Source organism: Tenrec ecaudatus, chromosome 14, assembly GCF_050624435.1.
Source record: "Tenrec ecaudatus isolate mTenEca1 chromosome 14, mTenEca1.hap1, whole genome shotgun sequence".
Lineage (NCBI taxonomy): Eukaryota > Metazoa > Chordata > Mammalia > Afrosoricida > Tenrecidae > Tenrec > Tenrec ecaudatus.
This window is the reverse complement of record NC_134543.1, coordinates 37381539-37405635: the sequence shown is the minus strand read 5'-3', so window position 1 is coordinate 37405635 and position 24097 is coordinate 37381539. Positions and strand designations below refer to the sequence as shown.

At 43.9% G+C, this 24097-nt stretch overlaps 2 protein-coding genes across 5 annotated transcripts in view; one reads left to right on the top strand and one right to left on the bottom strand.

Moving 5' to 3' along the window:
- PALS1 (protein associated with LIN7 1, MAGUK p55 family member) overlaps nucleotides 1-6953 on the top strand; it is a 97917-nt gene extending 90964 nt beyond the window's left edge. For all 4 annotated transcript variants that reach the window (XM_075530681.1, XM_075530679.1, XM_075530680.1 and 1 more), the window contains exon 15: nucleotides 4290-6953. In XM_075530681.1, the coding sequence (XP_075386796.1) occupies nucleotides 4290-4466 (177 nt within the window). In that variant the 3' untranslated portion in view covers nucleotides 4467-6953. The remainder of the gene's footprint in view (nucleotides 1-4289) is intronic.
- Nucleotides 6954-9306: 2353 nt separating this feature from the next.
- On the bottom strand, nucleotides 9307-23990 carry ATP6V1D (ATPase H+ transporting V1 subunit D). Its single transcript, XM_075530684.1, has 9 exons — nucleotides 23809-23990; nucleotides 20072-20189; nucleotides 18014-18093; nucleotides 14067-14134; nucleotides 13688-13732; nucleotides 12720-12823; nucleotides 12112-12178; nucleotides 10839-10917; nucleotides 9307-9988 (listed from the first exon to the last, which is right to left on the bottom strand). The coding sequence occupies exons 1-9, from the start codon at nucleotides 23847-23849 to the stop codon at nucleotides 9847-9849; spliced, it is 744 nt and encodes a 247-aa protein (XP_075386799.1). The 5' UTR covers nucleotides 23850-23990; the 3' UTR covers nucleotides 9307-9846.
- Nucleotides 23991-24097: the final 107 nt, after the last annotated feature.

The window sequence follows — 24097 nt, the reverse complement described above, 5'->3', positions numbered from 1 at the left end:
ACTACTGACTCTGGCGTTGCCTTGACAGTCCCCTGTGTTGGATTCCATATAAAGAAAGACACCCGGGGAAAGAAAATAGAAGAACTGTAACACACTGAAAAAGAAATCAGAAAACCAGGAAAAAAATTAAAAGAATCAAAAGGGAGAATAAAATGGATAAAAAGGATTAAATTTTAACCTAACTACATCTGCATTGGTTCACTTTGCAGCACACCCTGTCTGATAACAGATGTCTGAGGTCATCGCTGCTCGGTGGTCAGGAGGGTTCCCTGGGTCTCATGCAGCTCTTGCGTTGCTTCCTACACATCTGTCATTGTTTGTCATGATCATTCCTTTAGAAACACTTTCTAATTTCCCCTGTCATTTTCCCACCACTTTTACTTATGGGCTATTTAGACATGTTACTTAATTTTCACCTATTTTGTGAATTAAAACAATGATCTATAATCTTATTAGGGTCAGGGAACATCTTCTAGAAGATAGTAATTGCTTGTAATTCATTGTTTATTTTATGACCTTACATCTCTTTGATCTTGTTGACTTCCATATTCAGTGTATATTGTAGTTTATAAGGTGTACCTGATGACACTTGTTATTCCTCTTGTATATTTCAGAAGTCCTGGCTAACACTGCAAGTTAGGATTAGGCTGCTAATTGCAAGGTGGTCAGTGGTTCAAACTCACCAGCCTTTCTGTAGGAGAAAGAAGAGGCTGTCTGTTCCTATAGGCAGTTTTGAAAACCCTTATCTAGCTCTCGGCGTTGGGCTCTACTGGTGGCATTGGATTTCGTCTTTGGTTTTGGTCTTACGTATTTATCTCCTTTGGTAATTCCAATAGTGCTTTACTCAAAACACCACAGAATTGTTCCATTAAAACAAGTCCTCAAATTGACTCTGAAAGTGTGCTAGCTGGGAAAGTCATGGTGTGACTCACTAGCTGCAAGATGTAAACGCCTGATCCATCTAACTTTACTGTGCGCCTCTGTTCTGCTCTAAGATTCGACAGTGGGTAACTAACTCGGAGCATTAAACCTGAAGGTCAGCTTTGTCACTGGCATATTACTTCTGTTCAAAAAACCTCTCTTAACAAAAACATTTTAGCTTCCTCTTAGGGGATGTAATTTGAAAACTTAGATGAAATTTAGTTGGCAGTCCAGTGTATAACCCACTACACCACCAGAGCACTCAGATGAAATTTAAACAAAGTATCAAGGAGATAATTAAAGCTATTTTGGCAAAAGTTAATAATTCCTTGTTTGATCAAGCTGGATACATTGGGTATTCATGTAACTCAGAGTGTGATGTGGAGTTTAACATTTACATTTCAACTCTGACTCACAAAGTTTAGCTTCTGTTGTGAATCCTAGAATGTTAGTTAGGTAATCTCAAGCTTGGAGTAGACATCATTCTTAGCCAAAATGGCAGTGTGTTCAGTTACAATGGTACAGTCGTGTCCCTGCCAGGAACAAAGGCCTCTCTGTGTGCATTCCAGAGTGGACATTAGCGCCCCACCAGCCACGCCCTCGGGACACACCAGTGCTGTCGTACGCGGACTTAATTCCATACTGTCACCAAAGTCCAAGCAGTTAAATGCTTTATACTGTTGTATATTTTAGCTCCAGTGGGATTGATGTGTGATACCAGGCACTCAGGCATGAGTTTAATTAGTTCTCTTTCACACGGGTGATTGGAAGGCAGCTTCACTTTCTTGAACACATGTGCCTGATAACCATCAGCGTCTAGATTAGCTTTCTACTGTCATGCCACCTGCCTATGTGAAGCAGCCCTTTGACCCACGGTATTTACCTACTTATTTTAAACGTGTGTGTGCGTGCGTTGAGTGAAGTTAACAGGTCATCTGCTTTATAGTTAACATAGCATCTACAGTCAACTCATCATTTGCAGTCCCCTCAATGTACCATCGCTTATCCCATTGCTTCCATTTTTCTTGCTTCCATTTCTCCCGTTTTTAACCCTCTGCATTTGCCCTTAGGTAAATGCTGTCCCTTTGATAGTAAATGCTCGATTATTTAATAAGGTGAGTTCAGTTCCAGACATGAAAGGCCATCCATCATCAGACTGGTCCCACTGGTCTCTAGCTGACAAGTAGCCTGGTCTTTATAATGATTTTTGAGTTCTGTTCCACATTTTCGCCCACTCTATCCAGGGACCTTCTGAACTGGTCCTTTTCAGAGCTGGGCTCTGGACTAGTTCTTCAGGACTGAGAGTTGTGGATGGAGAACAATGTCTGTGAGACCCGTTAGTCTGTTGGCCTACTTGTTTGATGTATCTTTCAATTGTCATCACTCTTCTTTTCCCCAAAGAGGGAGAGACCAGTCGTTGCATGTTAGATGGCTGCTCTGAGCTCTTAAGACCCCAGTCACTACTCACCCAAGAAGGATGTAAGCATTGTCTTTGTGAACTATATTTACCAATTGACTTTGATGTGCCCCAGGACAATGGCCCTGATCGCTCAGAGGCCTAGCAATGTACTTCCTCAAGGAGCTTGATGATGTCTAATTTTAATAACTATGTCTCCTGTGCACTACCCCACATTTATGGATAGATGTTCAGCAAACCAAACAAATATATCTAAACATACTTCATCAAACCTGCACATATCCATGAGCATATTCCTACAACTTGTTCAACCTGTATGTCTATCCAAGCAGCAACTTGTAGATTACTAAAGTTGTAGGATTATATATGTTGTTTTTGTCTTTTACTTTTGCCAACCTCCCAGTGTCTTCCCCTGCCCTCCGTCATTTTATCCTAACTCCCCTCTGCCTTCCTCTTCACCCAGGTTAACACTTGTTTGACTTCTTACCCTCTTCACCCTGGTAACCAACAATGCTTCTTTTAGTGCAGCGGTTCTCAACCTGTGGGTCGCCACCCCTTTGGGAGTCGAACAATCCTTTCACAGGGGTCGCCTAAGACCATCGGAAAACACCTATTTCCGATGGCTGGGGGGTCACTACATATGAGGAACTCTATTAAAGGTCACTGCATGAGGAAGGGGGAGAACCACTGCTTTAGTGTGAAAACCTTTTCTTGACTTTTTATAATGTCGATCTCAGACAGTATTTGTCCTTTGGTGGTTGACCAAATTCAGCATCATGTCCACCCTACAGGTTCATCCATGTAGTGAATGTCTCAGATTCATTACCCTTTGTGTAGTACTGAATGTATGTACCAATGTCCATTCTTCCACTGATGGGCATTTAGGTTTTTCCCCATCGTTTTACTACTGTGAACTGTGCAGTGATGTGCATGGAGATGCATACTCTACGCATGTCTTGGCTCTTAGTTGCCTAGGAGATAATGCTAAGTAGCTGAACTGCTGGGTCATAGGGTATTTCTCGTCTTTTTGAAGAAGCACATTTGGCTGTCACGTGGTTGTAGGATCATACAGTCCTACGAGCAGTGCAGGAGGGTTCCAGTCTCTAACCCTTTTTAGTCATTATACATTGCCCGTCTTTGTTGCTCATAGTTAATGGTGTCTTAGTGCGTTTATCAGTTTCTCCACTCTTGCTTTTTGGATTGCCATTACCCTGATTTTTTTCCCCATCCTTTGATTTTTAGTCTAATTTTATCTTTGTAGACAGCATACCGGTTTCCCAATTTTAAAAAAATAGTGTATACTTTCTTTAGCTCTTAGGATACTTCTTGTATCATAAGGATCTCATATTATGTCCACTGTGTTATGATGTTTATTATCTACAATGATTGTAAACAATTGCAAGGAATTCAAAGCAAAAGCCTATGCTCTTGAAGCCATCAGGGTGAAATCAGACAAAAAGTCTGGAAATGTAGAAAAGCACTCTAAACCTCTATGTGGAGTTCAGTCGATGCTGGCCACAGTGGGACTGGAGCAGGATCCTCAGCTTCAGCGCAGCCTCTAAAAGGTTGGATGTGTTGAGAGGAAAGCAATGAAAGGTCATACTTGTTCTTCAGCCATCTCTGATTCAGAGCACCATACACAGAATGGACCTTTCTCGTGCAAAGCAAGGGTGGCAGGATCTAAAGCCCTACCTGCTGTTGGCTCTGTAACACCTCTCCTTTCTCGCTCTCACGGAGCTTGGTGGAGTAAACAAGGAGAAAGGAAAGAATTAGATTGGGCATTTATTTCTCTGGAATTATTGGCCAGCCCACGATTTCCTAACGTTTTTTGCTTTCTTGGAAAAGTGTTTAATACTTAAAATGACTTTAGTTTCAATACATAGACGAGGTCCTTATGCAACAGATCTTTTGGTACAGAATGAAATCACCTGTTTGTATCTTTTCTTTGCAGCCTGAAGAGTTGAGAGAAATCATTGAGAAGACTAGAGAGATGGAGCAGAACAATGGTCACTGCTTCGATACAGCAATTGTGAATTCTGATCTGGATAAAGCATATCAGGAGTTGCTTAGGTTAATTAACAAACTTGATACTGAACCTCAGTGGGTGCCATCCACTTGGCTAAGGTGAAGGAAACATCCATTCTGTGGTGTCTGGACTTGAGCTGGAGAGCTGCCAGTGGAAAGATAGCCCCCGTAGTTCACGGAGATGCCAGCGTACAAGGTGGCAGGCAGAGTAAACTGTAGACACATTCTCAAATTGAGAGGAAGTCCCCTATCACTGTGTGTCTGTCCAGCATTCTTTATTCTCTACAGATGGTTTTAGGGATTTCTGCCGCATAGGGGAAAACGAAAGCTGACAATAGAGCAGTTCCACTTTATTAATATAAAAGTCTCTTTTCTCGTCTACTTAAATCTTTTCTTACTAGTCAGATTTCCATGAAAGGAGTGTGTGCGTGTGTTCATGTCAGTCCTTGCCTCACATAGCTGTAAATATGAACGTTATTTAACATTGAAGTGCTTCATGGGAATTTTTTTAGAACTGTGCTTCAGTGCACTGGGCAAGACAGTATTTGTTTAGGAGATTGGTTTATTCTTCCGAAATACCTTCCTAAAAAACAAAGCAAAACATGAAGGGCGCCTCTTTGGTCCGGACCGTGTGTCATGCTAGAATTACCTTGTCTTTCATTCTAAAACCATTCCGTTAGACGCACTAGCGTACCCTCAGCAGACTATGATTAGTGATAACATGTGCTGATCTTTTGTAAGATGTAATTTTTTCTCTTAAATTATCTCAATTAATTTGGTAATTCATCTTCCTTTCTCCAATCTGAGGAATACATCAGGATGTATAAATCGCCTTTTCTGAATGGCAAACGTTCTATAAGCTGTTAACTGTTCAAAAGTTTCTTCCTTGTGACGCAAAGTTTTTTTGTGTACATGGGAATGCGTCACATGATACATTGGACGCTGTTTGCCTTTTTGTATGGAGGACACAGGATAATCCTGCAAGCGCCACCAACAGGTAATAACTGGAACTCTGTTGAGAACACTGTTGCTGTGTTATAGATTTAACAGATTGACACATGATCACCACTTATACTTGTTCAGCATTGGAATAAAACTGTATGGAGCCTAGGAAAAATAATATGAATTGACTGAGATCAGAAGGAAAAGAAGATCTGAAAGTTATTTGAACACTTTTAGGAAAAGAACATCGGTGGGAGGGGATCCTGTACAAACAGGTATTGATCCTAAGATCAGTCTCTTCTGGCCAGAATATGCTGCAGCTTATTAAATTATGTAAGAAACGTTGAAGGTAATGGGATTTTGTACTGTCTCTAGCTATAGCTTTAAAATGCAACTTCTGTAATTGGTCTGGAAAGTTCATTTGTATTCTTTTCAAACCTTTTAGGGACAGTGTGACCAAAAACCTCAAATGTGAATGCCTTTTCTTTTCATGAAGTCTTTAGCTACAGCAGTTCCTTTTCCCAAAGCTAAACACTGGAATAATACTGACTTGTCATTTAATTTAACATAAACATGTTGGTAATGAGTAGTCTCACTGTTGTGGATTTGATTTTTCTCTTGTGTAATTTTATTTGAGTAACTGTGGACAGTTTTAAGTGTTGTCCTTCCTGTTCAAATTTGCATGGCTTCTGTGTTCACTGGGAAATGTGTCTTAAACGTGAAAGTTCTTTTCCAAGATAATATTTCTTAGGAAGGAAGAATTCCTGGATCGAAGGAAGGAATGCCATGTATACTGTCTGTGCATCGGAAAACACTCCACCTTGTAACAGAAAAATGCAGATCACACCGATTCTCAGCATTAAAAACCAAGGAATATACTTAGCACTTAATCTCCTTTTTTCCAGTTTTGCTTTCTCCTCAGGAATAAAGGGTAGTCTTGGTAGACAATGGAGTTCTTACAATCGGTTTGTAACTGACGACTACTTTTACCCTATGGTTTGAAAAGTTTGTGGTAGAGTGAGGTCTTAGGGTAGTGGGTGCCACACCAGACTGTAACAGGATCCCGTACAAAGGCACATACCACGCAACAGCACGCTTTGAGGAGAACGGGAGATACTGGGGGCGGGGCAGGGGGGGGAACGGGACGACGACCACACATTGATATCCTGGAGGTGTCTCCTCATCTGCAGTGACAGAAACGTTTAATGCCCACGTCGTTTCTCAGTCCTAGTGAGGGGGGCACGCCGACCTTCCACGTAGTCACTACACAGTGTAAATGGAGTTGTGTCAGACCCCTTCAGATCACAGGGAGGGCTCTGCGCGGGACCCGATGCAGCAGAGTTTACACCGACACCAGGCGGCTGCCGTGAGTTGAAGCGACTGAACGGCAACTGGTTGTGGTTTCGGTGGTGTTTTCTGGTATGCCTAGTTGCCCAGCAGCTCTGGCCAAATTCCACTTCCCGTCCCTCTGGTTCTAAGACCCCAGTGTGGGAGAGGTAGTGATCTTAACCCTTTATTATAGAAATGATAACTAGAGCTAATGAAATATACACTGAAAATCCCAATAAGGAAATAGATTCCTTCACAAAAACTTCTAAGAATAAACGAGAATAGTATTTTGACTATTCCAGATTTGCTTTTTATGAAACTCTAATATCTGGGTCTCCATTACCCCTTCCCCCTTACTCTTGGCCTAAGGAGTATTGAAAAGGAATTTGAAGGAAAAAAGAGAATACTCTGAATGTAATTTTGTGAATGTGTATGGAAACCAGGGATTGAGCCTCAATAAAGGCAGCCTTCTGTTCTTAACCCTGAACCTTTGTATTATCCTCTCCCTGTGCTTATTTTGAGATGTCATACTGCACACTGTATTGTAAAAATTAAAAGTGAAATTGTATTTCAAATTTTAAAAAATGTAACTTTCATCTTGCCGTGCTATCCTCTGACATTCATAGCTTCCACATCAACCAGCCTCGCAATCCTCTCAAAAACGGTCTTTGCAGAACCGAAACCAACAGCCCAAACTCACTGCTGACTCCTAGCAACCTTATGGGATAGGGTCACACTGCCCCTTTTGAATTTCTGAAACTGTTTATTGGAGTGGCAAGCCCTGTCTTTCTCCCGCTCAGCGGGTGATGGTTTTGACCTGCCAACCTTTCAGATCCCAGCCGAACATGTAACCACGCCAGCACCAGGGCTCCATTTGCAGAACCAAAAGATTACAGGTAGATCCTCTGAGTAGAACTCAAAACCAGACTAAACTGTTACTAACTTGAGGTAGTACTTTCAATAGAGGGGGAAAGCAGGCACTTGGTAAGATGGACTGACACAGGGGCTGCAACATGGGCTCAAACCTAACCATTGTGAGGATGGCGCAGGACCGGGCAGTGTTTTGTTCTGTTGTACACAGGGGCACTGTGAGTTAGAAACGACCCAATGGCACCTAAAAACTACAGGCTACAGTGTGGAAGGACACCTGCCTACAAAGATGTCAATCCTCTTTCCAAGTGTGTAAGCACAAGTGCACATGCACTTGGTAGCTCTAGGGCAAATGTAGTTTCTGTCAGCACGGAATTTGAAGACACTGAGTTGGTACACATCAGATGGCTACAGAAAGTTCATGGAGAAATGGAATCAAAACAACACTACCCCAGTCCAACTTTCTATTCCAACCATTGATGTTTCTTCCCCACTTTTCCCCCCACTGACCAGATCACATCCACTATTTCCACCTGATTCTTAGCAATACATCTAAAACCTTGATTTTCAGTTATTTTAACCAGTCAGAAAAAATGCCCACGAGGAACTGAAGGTGCTTTTTGGCACAGTGCTTTCAGTACTGAGAATATAATAGATGTCATGTCACTCATCCATCAGTGAGGATTCCTCAAATCGAATATGCACACGAAGGAACTGTGGAATTTACATAAACCAGCACATCATCTGGTTCCCTAGTCCTACCCTCGAATCTCTGCCCGTCTCCTAGAAACGCTGTGCTTCAGCACCCAAAGTCTGACATCTAGACACGGTGGGCTGGAATCCCCTCTCTGATCTGCCAGAGCCGGCTTCCCCTCATCAACAGCACAGGAGTGGCATTTCCACTCAGTTCAATATTATTTCCATGACTTAGGAACTTGGTTACTATGCTTTTCTAATCACTATTAAATCCATACTGAGCCTGATTTTATAATGTGAATACCAAGGGGAGTCTTAAAAATCAACTCCCTCATGATCGATGCTGATCTTACCTTTGATTACTCAAGGCTTTAAATAGAGGCAGGAAGTTAAGACTGCCTGAAATCCTAGATTTGACACTTTTAGCTTTATGACTGAGAAGCCCTGGTTGCATAGTGGGTTAGGGATTGAGCTGATAGCCATGAGGTCAGTGGTTCAAACTCAAGGCTGGCTGTTCCCTTACCGATTAGTCTCCAATACCCACACTGCTCTGTCAGGAGAGTGCAGTGAGGTTTCTGGTTTATGGAGAGCTTTATGACTAAGACCAACCACACTTAGGTGCCCTGTACCTCAAATTTCCCTTTATGAAATGGGGAATTACAGTAACATTGTGCTGAGGTGATCTATGCAATGCCTTAAAGAATACCGAATACATAACTCGTAGTTTTATAAAATCAAGTAACCTGTTTTAAATGTTTCCTAAATTATTTAGAGCTCTAAAACACCAAGGCTGTGCATCAGTTAATTCCAGGGTTAGACCAGTGCCAGTTTCGTTAACTGAAGAACGCCGGCCAGGCCAAGAATGTCTAGAAGAGTAGCAGCCAAGACTGAGCTCACATCGAACTAAACTGCCACCACCAGGGCCCTCCGCTCTAATGAGCACCCCCGAGGCAGCGCACTAAGGCTGTTCATAGAGCAGGGGCATCTGGAGGGAAGCCGGTAGGTTACAGGCTCTCCTCTAGGTCCGGAGGAGCTCTGGATGGTGATACCTCCTGCCATCTGAGCCCGGGAACACGACTATTGTTAGCAATTCATAACGAGGACCAGCAGTTTTACATTACTTTACTCTGCTTACACCATTGTCACGTTGACAGAACGGCTCCCACGACAGACAGACCTGTCATGCAAGGAGAAAGATGTGAAGGTATTCAGAAAAGCTGGAGCCAGGCCACAGTCACACTGGGAGCACTGGAGGGACCCCAGACACCAGGCCTGGGGCTGCGAACAGCTGTGAAGGGGTGGACGGGACAGTAGCTGACCTGCACGTCATGCAGGCATTTCCCAACGTGCCATTTCCTAGTATGCACGGCAAGCAGGCCACTAGTAACAGATGGAAATGGAGCTGGTGCTACTTCTATGTGGTAAAATGACCAGTTCCTTGGCAGGTTCTACTAATCTCCAACATCATGACTGAATTGTGATGCTGGAAAAGTAACTATGAAATTCCCATTCAGGGAAATTTTACAACCAGTGAGATTCTTGGGCCTCAAAAACAAAACGAAACTCCCCACACGTACCAGAAGCACACATCAAGAACTACAGTGGAGCCAGCATGAGGGCTTCAGGAAGGGCCACAGTGCGAAAGCTTATTCAAAGAGAAGATCCTCGTCCTTCTCTTCAGCCAGAAGGTTAGCAGGCTCCACCACTTCCCCAGCTGCTCGCCGCTGCTCCAAGTCCCTCTCCGATTTTTCCTTGAGAATCTTTTTCTTCTCCTGTATTTTCTTTAACCTGTAAGAGGGAGGGAGTTTCTGAAGGCTGTGTGCCAAGGGTTTTCCTTCCTGGTTTGTAACAAAGCCATTAAACACTCACAAACTTGAACAAAATTTTACCTCTCAGTTTTAGCTTTAGAAATTATAATCAAATTAAAAATAGGTAGAATGCATCTCATTTTAAGCTAATAACTGATTTCAAAACTAATTCCAAGTTAAATGAATTCTGATATATTTTCTAATGGACTAGATCTTGAGCACCCAGGCATTTATGAAAATATTGGCTTGCTCGTGATGAATAGTCTAACAAATCTGAGAGGCATTACGGGACAAAAGCGACGGCGGATCATGAATACAGTCAAAGCTGCTCTTCAAGGCCTAGTGGGTCCCAGCTCCCCCTAGCTCCCGCTGCTCGGAGCCTCGCGCCCTGGTCCCGAGCCACCTACTGGCTCTACATGATTTACTCTCAGGAGCTAAGCTAATTGTATTGCAGTAGTGACCATGACTTATATAATTACTTAATGTCCCAAGTACTTCATATTCTCTTTGGAACACACTCAACATGCAATACGTATGACTGGCTGGCTGATCCCTCAGTTCTACCCTCTGCTCGTGGGTAGGAGACGACCAACTGGCATGATTTGCTTCACTTTAAAGATCAATCATGTGCACTGGCATCTTTGGGAGGTGCCAGATTTTAGGCATGCGCAAAAGTTAACAGATTTGTCTCCACTGCCTTTAGCTTATGGTTTATTAGAATAAAATGCTTGTGCAATTCCCAATAACACATAATCACTAGATACTTGGAAAATAACATTTTTGTAACCCGGGGAACAAAAAGTGACCAGTAACTGCCAATGTCCACACACCTGTAGAACTCCTCTCGCTCCCGCTCATCCAGTTCTGTGATAATGTAAGACAGGGTTCTTTCGATCCGGGGAATGATGACTGAAATGGGAACAAGCAGGCATACATGAGAACTTCAAAATCCCTCCCAAATCCTAGTGCTCACTGGTAGGATGTTACCTTCCCCCCCAAGATGTAAAATTAATGCGTAATATAAGAAGCTAGAAAAACAAATGCACCAAACCAAACTCACTCCCCTCGAGTCAATGCCCACTCACAGCAGCCCCATAGGACAGGACAGGGCAGACAAGCCCCTGCGAGTTGTCAAGACTACTTAAGGGAGAAAGAAAAAGAGCCACCAAAAACATAATGATCCAACAACCACTCAAAAGTAACCACTGTAAGTATTTTGATAGATGTCTTGCTAATGTTTTCTATTTTGGGAATGCATATGGGACCATAATACTGAATATGTAGACTATAAGTAAGTATGTAACATTGAACCAGCGGCTACTTTAAATATGAGGGTCAGTCACCAAGAGTTCAACAGGGAATGGAATGTGGAGGGGCGTGTCCAGTCGTCAGGCTGTGCGTCTAGAACGTGGCTTCGTGAAGGGTGCACACTGGTTTGCTAAGTACAAGGCACTAGTAAGCCGGCAAGAAAGAAGCTCTGCATTTCTAAAAATATAGCTCCTTTTGAACATTAATAGAACCTCAAGTAAAATCATCTCTTTACCATTCAGAGTCGAGTTCTTTTGTACTTTAAAATTGATGTTCCTTGGTGAAAATTGAGCAAAAAGTATGGTCAACACAGAAAAATCACACACACATATATAAATCATACTTTATACTACCAAGAAAAATGAAAAAGTGGATCAAAATGAGGGCACTTATTTTTAGAAATCAAGAAGAACTGAACAAGGACAGGACCTAAGGCCTACATGGGAGTAATGTAATGCTGGTTACATTTAAATTGTATCACCCAGGCACTGGAAAGCATTAGGAGGAACCTGGGTGATGAGGGAGGGAGGGCCTGTCTGCAGTATAGTTTGCACCCGTCACTAACTAGATGAATAGCCAGAAATGAAGACCCCATGTTGAATTTACCAGTCCTCTGTAACTCTCCCAATCACACGCATCGACCCAAGCACTTAACAGCACAATCTTCTCCTGACACACCTCTCTTCCCACGTGGGCAGGAACGGTATCTTAGGTTAACGCCTCAGTACAGTGCCTGACTCCTAGTGGTTGAGACAGGTGTGGTGGCATGGGCAGGAACAGGCAGTTGGTACTCACCATGTTCAATGGCATTTACACGCCTGTTGGTTATCTTGATGGCTTCATCCAAAGTAACAAAGGACGTCTAGATCAGAGAACACATTCCTAGGGTCAGAGCAAGGTCTTCCTCACCTTGCCCCATTTACCTGACTCCACACAGACCTCGTGAAGACACACTTGGGGCCCAAGATTACTGCTAAATATGCCTAAAGACCAGGACATTCCTGTAGGATTTCTATAGACCCTACAATAGCTCCATGCTAATATAACTTCTTTACTGCAGACGAATCCGGATAAAGATATAAAATAAGCAGAGGAAAGAATTATGAACTAATAGGTCTACATTGACTAATGACAAAAGGAAAAGAAAATGACCTTCGTGTCTACAACCATGTTGCATTTGTACTGATGTCTAGTAGTGACTTGCTTTCTTCACTTAGCACAATTACACACAATGTTGTTCATAATAGAGAACAGGAGCCACCATTTCACCCAGGAGAGCTCTCAGGCCTGTACTGCCTGGGCTCGCCCGAGTTTGGCTCACGGACTGTGGCAAGCTCTGACTCAGAGCCCTCTGACGCGGAGAAACAAAGCTGCAGGAGTCCCCCCGCTCTGCTGCTGCTCACCTGCAGCGAAGCTAGTTCCACCAGTAGTTCCACTGCTTTGGCATAGTTCCTCTTTAACTTAGCCAACTGCTCCCCACCTCTGGCTAAACCAGTCAGTTCATAACCTGAAAGAGCCAGTCAGACAACACTTGTAGTTACAGAAAATAAACAATCTTCCCTGTGAAATCCCCCAAATGAAGGTTCCTACAACTACCGAACATGGAAAGATAAATTCGGAGCCCAGGTAAACACAAACATGAAGTGCCACCAATCAATCGCTGCAGGGCCAAAGGCTGGGTAAAGGTTTCCACCAAGATTCTGTTCTAAATATGTCCACTGGAAACGCTTCTGGCCCAACTTCCACGACACTGGCTTGCTAGATTAAGCAATGTCCCATGAGCCCTGTCAAGCACATGGCCTGACGAGCCGCAGTACAGTGATGCTGTTACCAGGTGATCCTTGGGAACACCTGGCTGCTTTATTCCAGCTGAATTTGTTACTCTGTGATTTAATCCAATGCCTCATACACCCATGGGCAATGAGTGCAAGAAAGGTGGGGGAAGGAGCTTTCAAATTGGGACTGGAAGAGACAATTATAAAAAATTTGGAAGCAGCAATCACAATCTAAAGACTCAGTATTCAGAAACATGGTGTTGTCTAAGCCCTACAACTACAGCCAGCAAGTCACTTCCGACTCAGCGGCTCTCCAGGCCAGAGTCGGGCTGCTCCCTCAGGTTTCAGGGGCCATACACCTTGATGGGAGCCTCACCATGTCCCATCTGCCGCCTGGGGTTTGGAACCATGGAACGTGGGGTTAGCTTATCCCATAGCATCACCAGGGCCCCGGCTAAGATCCTGTAATATGTTCAAAGACCCAGGTTGGAATTACCCACAGGGAATTCTAGGGTGCACCAAGACAGTTCAAAAGTCTACTGGGTGGGTTCACACTCAAAAGGGCCTGGCTTCACAAAAAAAAATTCCACACTTACTGTCAGTCCCTTCGTGGTAATGTTCAAACACTGGTAGAGTAACACCTGTTACACAGAAAAACACACGGGGGTCAAACACACACACTTGAGGAACTGTTTCTTAATCAATGCTTCCACTAGTCCTTTGTCAACAAATACTCAAAAGCCAAGTGGTCTCCTGGAAGTGTAACTGCTCTCGAGGAAGGAGTTTGGATTTTAACACTCATTTCTAGTCAAAAGTCCTATCCTCTGAGTGATCAAAGTCCTGGGAACTACAGTGGCTTTACCATGCAAAACCCACCACCTTGCTCTACGGAGAAAGCTAGCCTGCTGATAGACACCGATGAGTTTCTAAATGCCACCCTTTCTCTCGCACGGTTTCTACGGGGCGCAAAGTTACCTGCGACGTTGTCTTTCTTTGCGCGAATCTTCACTTGGGCTTTGTTCACATTTTGGATAACGGTCGTGCTGCGGTGAGAGAGAAAACCTTTGTTAACTGTGCTTCTAAAATGAGAAACCAACCTATAGGGCCCACCGGACACTCTGACATTAAATGAAATCAGAGGAAGATGTCACAATTTTAAAAAAATCTTTTTATTGGGACTCATAAGGCTCTTATCACAGTCTGTACATACATCAATTGAGCAAAGCACCCTTATACATTCGTTGCACTCGTCATTCTCATAATTCACCTTCCACTTGGGTTCCTGGAATCAGCACGGTTTCCCTTTTTTTCACCCATCCCCCTCCCTGATCCCATCCCTGGTCCTTTGATAGTTTATAAATAATTATTATATCTTATCTTACACTCCCCGGCGTCTCCCCTCACCCGCCTCCCCATTGCCCATCTCCCAGAGAGGAGGTTACACATAGATCTCCGAGATCGGTTCTCCCTTTCTACACCCCCTTCCCTCCTGGTGTCGCCACTCCCACCGCTGGTGTTGAGGGGTTCGTCTGTCCTAGATTCCCTGTGCCTCCAGACCCCCACTGCACCGCTGTACATCCTCTGGTATAACCAGGTCCGCAAGGCAAGGTAGAATTGGGGTCATGATGATTGGGAGGGGAGGAAGCGTTCAGGAACTAGAGGAAGGTTTTGAGTTTCATTGTTGCTACACTGAACCCTGAGTGGCCTATCTCCTCCACCCTACCCCTCTGGAAGGGGTGTCCAGCTGTCTACAGTTGGGCATTGGGTCCCCATCATGCACTCCCCCTCTTTCACGGTGATGTGATTCTCACCACCACCCCACCTTTGTTGTTGGAAACCTGGTCTCCTCTGCCCTTCACGGTCACCTATGTTGGTGTGCTGCTTCCGTGTGGGCTTGGTTGCTTCTGGGCTAGATGGCCGCTTGTTTGCTTTCAAGCCTTTAAGTCCCCAGACGCTATATCTCTCAATAGCCGGGCACCATCAGCCTTCTTCACCACACTTGCTTATGCACACTTTCATCTTCAGCGATTATGTGAGGAAGGTGATCACACAATGATTGTTTTTGTTCCTTTGTATCTGCTACATGGTCCATTCAACACCTTGTATTCGCTTAGGCCGTGTGCTTCTTCTCTGTGGGCTTTGTTGCTTCTGAGCTAGATGGCCGCTTGTTTGCCTTCAAGCCTTTAAGACCCCAGACGCTACATCTTTTTGATAGCCGGGCACCATCAGCTTTCTTCATCACGTTTGCTTACACACACGTCTGTCTTCAGTGATCATGTTGGGAAGATGGGTATCCTGCAATGACTGTTTAGCAGGGTGAGGTGCTATTGTATTGGGATGTTGCTTCTGTCAAAGCCATGTTCTTATGTGCCACTTGGGCGCAGTCAAAGTCATATGCATTTGTATGCACATATTACTATGTCAGCAGGTCCACCTAGACAAGATAGGCTGGACAAATAATGAGAAAAGAAAACAACGGGACCAACGGTCCTGGAGGGACATGAGAGCGTGGGAGGTAGGGGGAGGAGGTGTCACCCAACACAGGGACAAGGGAACAGCAAGTGGTTCAAAACCAGAGGAGGGAGGGGAGGGGAGGACTGGTAGGGAGTGACCAAGAGCAAGGTAACTGAGAGGAATTACTGAAACCAGAATGAAGGCTAAACATGGTGATGGGACGGGAGGAAAGCGAAAGGAAACAGAGGAAAGGAGTAGGAGGCAAAGTACATACAGAGAAGCGTAAATACAGACATGTACATATGTAAATATATTTATGATTATGGGGGCAATAGATTTATATGCATATATTTATAGGTTCAGTAGTAGGGTAGCAGATGGACATTGGGCCTCCTCATGCATAATCCCCCAATACAATAGCACCTCGCCCTGCTAAACAGATGTCACAATTAATGAAGCTTTGCTAAGTGCGTTTCCCAGCAAAGTAGAGAAGTCTCTGCTGCCAGAGGAGGGCCCCAGAGAGCAGAACCTGGAGCCGACTGGCCAGAGCAACCCTACGGGACAGACGCGTCTCAAAGGGTTTTTCCGGCTGTCGTCTTTACAGCCGCGCACGTCACACCTTTCTCCTTTCTCCGGTGGGGCAGCTGGCGGGTTGACCCAGACTCTTCTTCAGTTAGCAGTTGGGTGACTGACTACGACGCCACCCGGGGGTGCGTCATCAGCCTAAGAGCCATGCCACAGCAGAGAAGCGTGGTTCTCAGAGGACATAACCTGGGAGTTTCCAGGAATACCTGCAAACTGGTGTGAGGTGAGTTTAAGGGTGGTTACTTCGTGTAATTTGGAGAGAACTTAGCTTCCTTCTAGGTTTGTTGTTCAACTGGTTAAACGGGAGTTAAGTTCCTTTATTCAGGAATCTGTCTAACTTCCCTCAACACAACCTGTTATCGTGGAAAGTGCTTTCTCCACAACTACCCTGAACCGCAGTCAAACAACACGTAGACAGTATTGATCCCCTCCTCCTGCTGGGGGTAAAGTTATTCATCTCACCAACTTTGACAAACAATTGAAGCCTAGTAACTCAATGGACAGTGTGTCCTCGGGGAAAGATCTGCCTGACCATTAAAGCTCCTGGACTGTACAAACTAAGAATGGAAGCAGAGTACACATACTGGTCTGTAACTGAAAGGCTGGAGGTTCAAGTCCACCAAGTGACCTCAGAGGGAAGACCTGGCCATCTCTTTCTAAGAGATCAACCAATGTCAACTGTATGCAATACACAGTTCTACCCTAGCACAAACAGGATCACCATGAGCTGGCACCAACTCATCAACAGGGGACACTGAGGGTGGGCTGGCTTAGGGGCACTACGTGCGGTGCCGCAATGATCTGGAAAAGGTGGGCGTAGATGCTGCACAACTTGAAGGCTGTAATCATTGTTCCTGAATTGTACATGCAGAAATTGTTAAGATGGCTTATATTTTGTATATATGCTTTTTACACCCCCCACTCCACCTTGTACCAAAACCGAACCCCCCCCCCCCCCCGAGGTATCATGTCACTGAGAATAGAAGACTAAAATCAGAAACCTTAACAACGTCCACCCATGCCCCTAAGGAGCCCTGTGACTTTAGGAAGGCAATTCACTCAAACCTGAGATTATTGTTTGCCTCGTCCACTCCCTATGGTTGTTCTGAAACGCACATACGTACACTGGCCCCAGGCCTTCATACAGCAAGAACGTACACGCTGCTGTATGCTGAAATCCATCCGCAGGGCGCACATCGCTGTGATCAGCACCAGGACCCATGGGGTGGACTTGCCTGCTGGCATCCTCGTGCTGCACAGCAGGACTGTGCTCCCCAGGTTTCCTGACTGACGATTCAGAAGCAGATGGTCAGGCCCTTCTGCTGAGGTGCCACTGGGGGGTTCTGAGCACCACTCATTTGGTTGGTACTGAGGGCATAACCACTCGTGCCACCCAGGGACTCCCACCGATAGGACAAAAGGCATAAAGTCAGTGCCTTTTAAATAGTCAACTCTGTTCTCAGAAATCTATCCTAAAGAATGAGCTCCATGGAAACCAAGATAAACAGGCATGAAGACATGCCCTGAACACGTTCCCTAAGGCGTCTCAACACTTGAAAATCCGCCCAGAGGCCCAGTACCAGAGGCAAGAGCACACAACTTACCGCATACCTAGATAAGGAAAACGCAGCCACGTGACAACCTGGAGGAAGGTGTATGATAGACGCTCAGTGAAATTGGTCTATCAGATTATCTGCAGGCGACTAAGCCCAAAGAAGTATTAGGGCGGTTGGGGTCAGAAGCCTTCTTTACTGGGACTAGATAAAGTGTCTTTCAACGTATGTACTTCTAACTTTAAAAAGAGTTGATTGATAAAATTATGGTCAAGAAAACTCTTTGTTTTTCAAAGCACCCCGTTTCGTCTCCCCGTTTCATCTTCTTACCTGAAGTCCCCGGCTGTGAACTTGGCCTCGGCCAGGGAAAAGGCGGCTTCTCGCATCACTTCACCCATCAGCATTTTGGTCTAGAAAAGTATAAGCCAACAGATTCAACCCAAGTTTCTTATAAGTAAAAACATACCACAATTATGTTCCTTTAGCCATCAATATTTTATGTTTACTGTACATATAAATACCAATTTGACGCTGGTGAAGACAAAACAAGGTAGAAATTTCTGATTTTTTATTTCTAATTTTCTCTCAACATTTTATGATTATAATCACTAATACTATTGCTAAACCATGAGTTACACTCAAAACACTAGAATAAACAAATTAGTAGAAAACTAGGATCTTACTCTTTGATGGAAACATGATCATTTGCTCACTTTGCTCTTTTAAATTCACTGCAGTTGGAGTCACGATCTTAATTGCATATTGTTTCTGGACAATTTGAACGAGAAGAAAAGCTGGGATAGGTGAAGGGACCCTTGCCTTACTACTGTATTAAAAGTAGCTACAGTAAGGAAATATGGCTGAGGCTATACAAGCAAGTGAATAATATTGAATAGAGAGGTCAGAAACAACCTAAGTCTACAAATCTGGCAACTGTGAGTCAGCACCAACTCGATGCAGGGAGAGTGAGAGCAGAGTGCGAGCAAAGAGACTATCCCACTGGGCATCCATTTGCTAAGGATAAAGTTAAATTCCCACCTCACATCATACCTAAAAAATGTATCAATTAGAAGAAATTTAATAAGAAAATCAAATTCCCAGTAAATAAATACACACAAAATTCAGTCTCACAAATATACAAAAGCAGTGCAATTAACACAATGCTAATTTTATCCTACTTGGCAACAAATTAAAAAAAAGATTAGTGAGGAGTATAAATCAGTATAATTTGGAGGCAGTTTGGCAATTACCTATCAAGCATTTTAATTTTTTCCTATCAAACATGTTTGAGAATATATCCATAGATACTGATTCTATGATTCCTTCCTAGAAAAATGCTAGCATATATACATTTAAGGATTTAAGGGCAAACAAACGAACAAAAAGAAGTAGACTTAAATATTCACTAACAGAAATCATTACATTCCATTTGTCTGTGCAATGCACTACCACACAGCTATTGCAAAGAATTGCCCAGGTCTGTTTATACCAACAAGGTCTGTTTCTACTGACGAGACAAAGAGCTGTGTGCCTTTCCCCTATGGGAAGAAGGGGGTAGTGCTCCAGAATTTTAGAATTGTACGTATAGCACCAGTGTCAAAAGTTGCTGCCTCTAGGAAGTGAGAAAAAGACGGCAAGGCCGTGGACTGCCAGTCTGCCTTAAAAACACCTGTGCTCCCAAAGCAAGTCTCCTAAGAGCTGTGCACACCTACGACATGCCAGCATCGGTTTCGGCCCCGAAAAACAGTGCTGAAAAGGCCAAGTCTTTGCCCTCAGGGAGCTTGGTTTCTAGAGGAGAAACATACTAGGACTGTCATAAAAATCAAAGATGGGGGGAAATGGAGAGCTAGTAACAAGGAGTACAAGAATGAAGAAAATGTTCCAAAATTGAGTGGAGTGACGGTGCACAACTCTTTTTAACATGTTTAAACTGCTGGATTGCATGTGATTTACCTGTCAATGAAACTTAAATTTAAAAATAGTTAACAAATAAAAGGCGACGTGACAGAAGGAAACTGGGTATCACATCCGTTTGGGCGACCTGTGACGGCCTCCTCGAAGAGAAACAGTGGCCGGAAGAGCCGTTCATCCAGACAGTCCCTGGGAGCACTTCCGGTGAGAGCCAGCCACGGCACATGCCCCACAAGAGGAACTTGGGAAGAATGCTCAAAACCAGATCGGATCAGATCAGATCACGCGGGGCTTTTCCAGCCAGGGTCGAGTGTTTAGATTTTACTGAATGAACTATGTGAAGGTTCTTACAATGATAATGGGTATGTTTAATTTTGGGAAAAAAATTATAAAAACTTAGAGAAGAATTTGAAATGCCAAGGGCGAGACTGGATTTTCCTCTTATGTAAATGCAGTTCTGGGGCGAGTTCACCCTACCTCTATGATCTTCTTTAGGATCTGTCGAAATCGAAGAGTCAAGGCATCAGATTTCTTCTTCAGGAGGTTTCGGCCTGTCTGGGCTCCTTTCAATCGGGCCTTCATGATGGTCTGTGCCCTACAACACACAGAATCACAGAGGTCTCTTCTCATTCAAAAGAAGCAAAGCACCAACCGCCACCCACCCCCACCCCTGCCCAGCACCATGTCAATATGATGTTGAATCCTTAGGTGCTACAAGAGTGAGAAAGTAAGTTTTCCTGCGTTTATTAATAAAACAGAAATAACTCTTTATTATCTAGAATAAACATTTGATAAAACATTTATCACGAGCTTAAGTGGAGAGCAAATGTGAGAATGAGGAGGGCAATGAATGTACAAATGTGTTTGACACAATGGATGGATGTATGGATTGTGGTAAGAGTTGTATGAGCCCCCAATAAAAAGATTTTTAAAAACCCAAACAAACATTTATAAGGAATCCTAGTTTATGAGGCCAGCATTGTTTAGTTATTTGACTTGTAAGTTAAGATTATGATTTTTGTTTTCATATCATATCCAGATGTTTTAAAAAACTTTTTAAAGCTGTCCAATAACATGTAAATCTAAAACAGGTTTATCTTTAGACCAGTAATTCCACCTAGAGAGATATAGCCTATAAATTTTCAAAAGCATTTACAAGGATAAGGACAAACATTCCAACTTTATTTTTAACAGCAAAAGCGTAGAAACAAACTAAATTTGAATAAATCATCGTATACCATAAAATGGAATAATACAGAAAGTTACACACAAGGACCAATCTCCCAATATTTTACAGCCAAGGGCAGGTAAGCATCCCGAGTGCTACCCGTCGTGCTTAGAGGTGCAGAGCCTGTCCCCGAGAGCAGCTGCGGGAGCTGGTAGGCGTGGTAACCTTTGGGAATTGGTGCTAGCTGAAAAAAACGAGATCTACTTTTACTATTTATTATACTCTTACAACTTTTGGATTTTATACCACAACCATTTATTAATTTTTTTCTTTTAAAAGAAAATTAAGGTAGCACTAAGATTTTTAAAAGCGGCACTAAGATTTTTTTGGCATCTTCAATCAAGACCCCGATAGCAACCACTACATTAATTTGTAACGACTCCAGGTGATATTGCAAAGTACAAAGAGCTCCTGAGCTGAGGCGCTAACTCACCTGGAACTTCTTTACCTTACTTCAATCTTTTCCCCTCAGAAGCCCAATCCCAAAGTCAAGTAAACAACAGTAGAGTTGGCATTTAATAAAATAGCATTTAGTGATAGGGGAATAAAAAGCATTTGAGCAATAAAATTCAGTCACAAATTGTACAACCTGAGCATTTGAAATGTTTGCTAAATAGGATATAGCACTTAGTGCAATAAGCAGTAGTAAAACAGCATGTATTCATGGGTCTTTTGACTAAATTCTTGGATTATTCTATAATCTTTTACCATTGGGTTAACGCTAATGAGGTAATTTTATAGTGGGAAGGCTCTAGCATTATCTTAAAGATCAGGAAATGTGGCTCAGAAAAGGGAAGCAACATGCCTATGGCTGTTCTGTGAAGAAAGGAGGGCAGGAATTTGAATCACTGCCTAAGGCTCACACTGAAGGTCATTGTACCCCAACTACATGCTGAAATGCCTCTCCTTCAAAATGTACTAGCAGCCTCAAATGCACCATCTGGCTCTTTCTTTCGAAGACCTCTCAGGGGCCAGCTCGGCTGACTGGCCTCTCTGGCGGTCTGACCTACTGAGGCTGGTTCTGATTTCAGCCTGAGCTGGAGCTAGCCACTCCAATGTGTACATTTACCATGCTTCCTTGTTGACACTAACCACCAGAACTGGGGCTCAAAAGACATGGACTCAAAAGCTTGGACTGCAGATTTCAGCAAGTTTATAGTATAAAGGTTAAGTGATTGCAAGATTAAGTCCTTTGTGCTCATTTTAATTTCCTCCAAAATTGACAGATTTTAAATTCTGAGACTTTCAAGGATGAGTCCAAGGGCTTACTTAGCGCTGGCCATGTACTAGAGCATGGATGTGACAGCCCAGACCTCTGCTGACCCCAAATCCCACTTGGTCTGTTTTCTCTGGTGCACAAGGAGGGTTAAGAAAGAATGCTCTACAAGTAATATTTTAAGTGAGACTGTCCAGGAAACTGTAATTATTGTACTTTCTAGCCTAGGTCTCAAAAAAATTTGCTCTTTTGCATGCTTAGCGCAATGGGTTAAAAAAAAAGACTGACCTTCAGCTAGATGAGGGCTGTTTCCCATTGAATCAGAGCCATCTGACTAAATGACAAAGTACTTGCTTGCAGGCCCTGAGATGAATATTTAGAGAAGTGATTACTTCCTGCACTAGATTTTGCTCTCAATGACCACATTTCACATGTTCCCTTCTCTAAGCCCAAAAGGTGCACTTTGAAAATAAGAAATGGGTCTTTGTCTACCACTAGCTTGTTTCCCAACCAGTGTTACACAGCCATTAAAGAGCCAGTAGGTCAAGGTAGCAAATACAACTTTTCAATTCATTAAGAAGTTTAGTTACCCTGGGCAAGTTGGAACTCTGGGCTTAGGATTTGAATACGACTTATTGCAAGCACCTTCGGATTCTCTGGGGGAAAGGGCAAGATGAGAAAAACAACTGAAAACACACAGAGATCGAAATGGCAGAGCCAAACCTTTCTGCTTCCTCACTGAAGACCAGAAGAAAGGGGGCAGGTGGGGGTGGCAAACACAAGAACAGTCTTTACTCTCGAACAGCTGTAACGCATATTACAGAAAAATCGGGTATTTTCTTTACAAACTGACCTTGCTGTTTTTCTTGTCAAAGAAACCCGGCCAAAAGAGAAAGGCAGGCCCATGGCTGAACAGAGTCCAGGGCCTGGGTTTGTCCAAGGATCCTTTGTTTGTGGGCCTATGATGGGTTAATAATCAAGACACTTTCTCAACCTTGAGGAAGATATGTAAGCAAATATCCATTTTACAGTGTGAAGTATGAGACTAACAGAGGTGCAAACAGGTGCCACGATGACAGAACAAATTAAGTGGCTCACAAACTCAGGGATATCCTCCCGCCACAGATGACATTTGACAGCATGCTTTGGGTAAAACGCTGGATGACTGGCTAACCTCAAGGTTGGAGGTTGAAACCCACCCGCCGCTCCTCAGGAGAAAGATGAGATTATCTGCTCCTGTAAAGATTTACATCCCCAGAAACCACATACAGGGTCGCTAAGAGTTGTTATCGCGGTGCCGGCGGTTTTTCTTTTTCTTTTTTTTTTAATGCTATAGGAATATAGGGATCACAAGATCTGATCTTCCATTCAGTGGCCCGAATGGGTAAGAAGGGTACCCCACCGCACTAAACTGTTCTGTGAGCTCAGGGGTGGCGATGATTCCGTTCCATAAGCCCAAGGTCTGGTACAGAGGAGGCCTCAACAAGGTCTGAGGAATAAATGATTCAATCGAGGCATCGCGAAATGCCAGCAGGCCGGCCACTTGTCCCTTAGGGTGGGGGGCAGTCACCCCGCCCCGTCTGGTTCACCCTGAAGAATCGGCGCGGGGGCCGTCGTACAGTCTCGCCCCAGACTCGTGAGAGAGGCTCAGAAAAGCGATGAGGATGGGTCCAGAAAATAAGTAGCCTCAACGCTGCTGCAGAGCACGAAAGGACCGCTCTCGGGACGGGCAACCTCTCGAGGATCCACTCTTCCCATTCTCTTACTTACATTCGCGAGGGAAAGATCTCAATTCGGTCTTTGCCCGACATTCTGACGGTGACAGGTCGGCACGAGTCCCCAGCCGGGCAATAGGGGCTGCTCCAGCGCCTCTCCGCAGCCACCAAACCTCACCCTACTGGAGTCAGCTGGTTGGGGGTCACCTGACCCCTCGCGTTGCTAAGTGGCAACAGGATAAGCGCTCCCCTTCCGTTTCCTGTTAGCTCAGAAGACAAGAGAGCGGGGAGGTGGGCGGGGAGCAGTAATGCCCGGATGCTGAGGCGCGCGCACTGCGGAGCCG

Bases quoted from the DNA above. Each gene is read 5' to 3' on its own strand.
- ATP6V1D (XM_075530684.1), bottom strand. From the start codon at position 23,849: ATGTCGGGCAAAGACCGAATTGAGATCTTTCCCTCGCGAAT. The intron at 20,190-23,808 runs GTAAGTAAGAGA...TGTGTGTTGTAG, and splicing joins GAGATCTTTCCCTCGCGAAT to GGCACAGACCATCATGAAGG. The intron at 12,824-13,687 runs GTAAGTGTGGAA...TGGCTCTTTCAG, and splicing joins TTACCACGAAGGGACTGACA to GTTATGAACTGACTGGTTTA.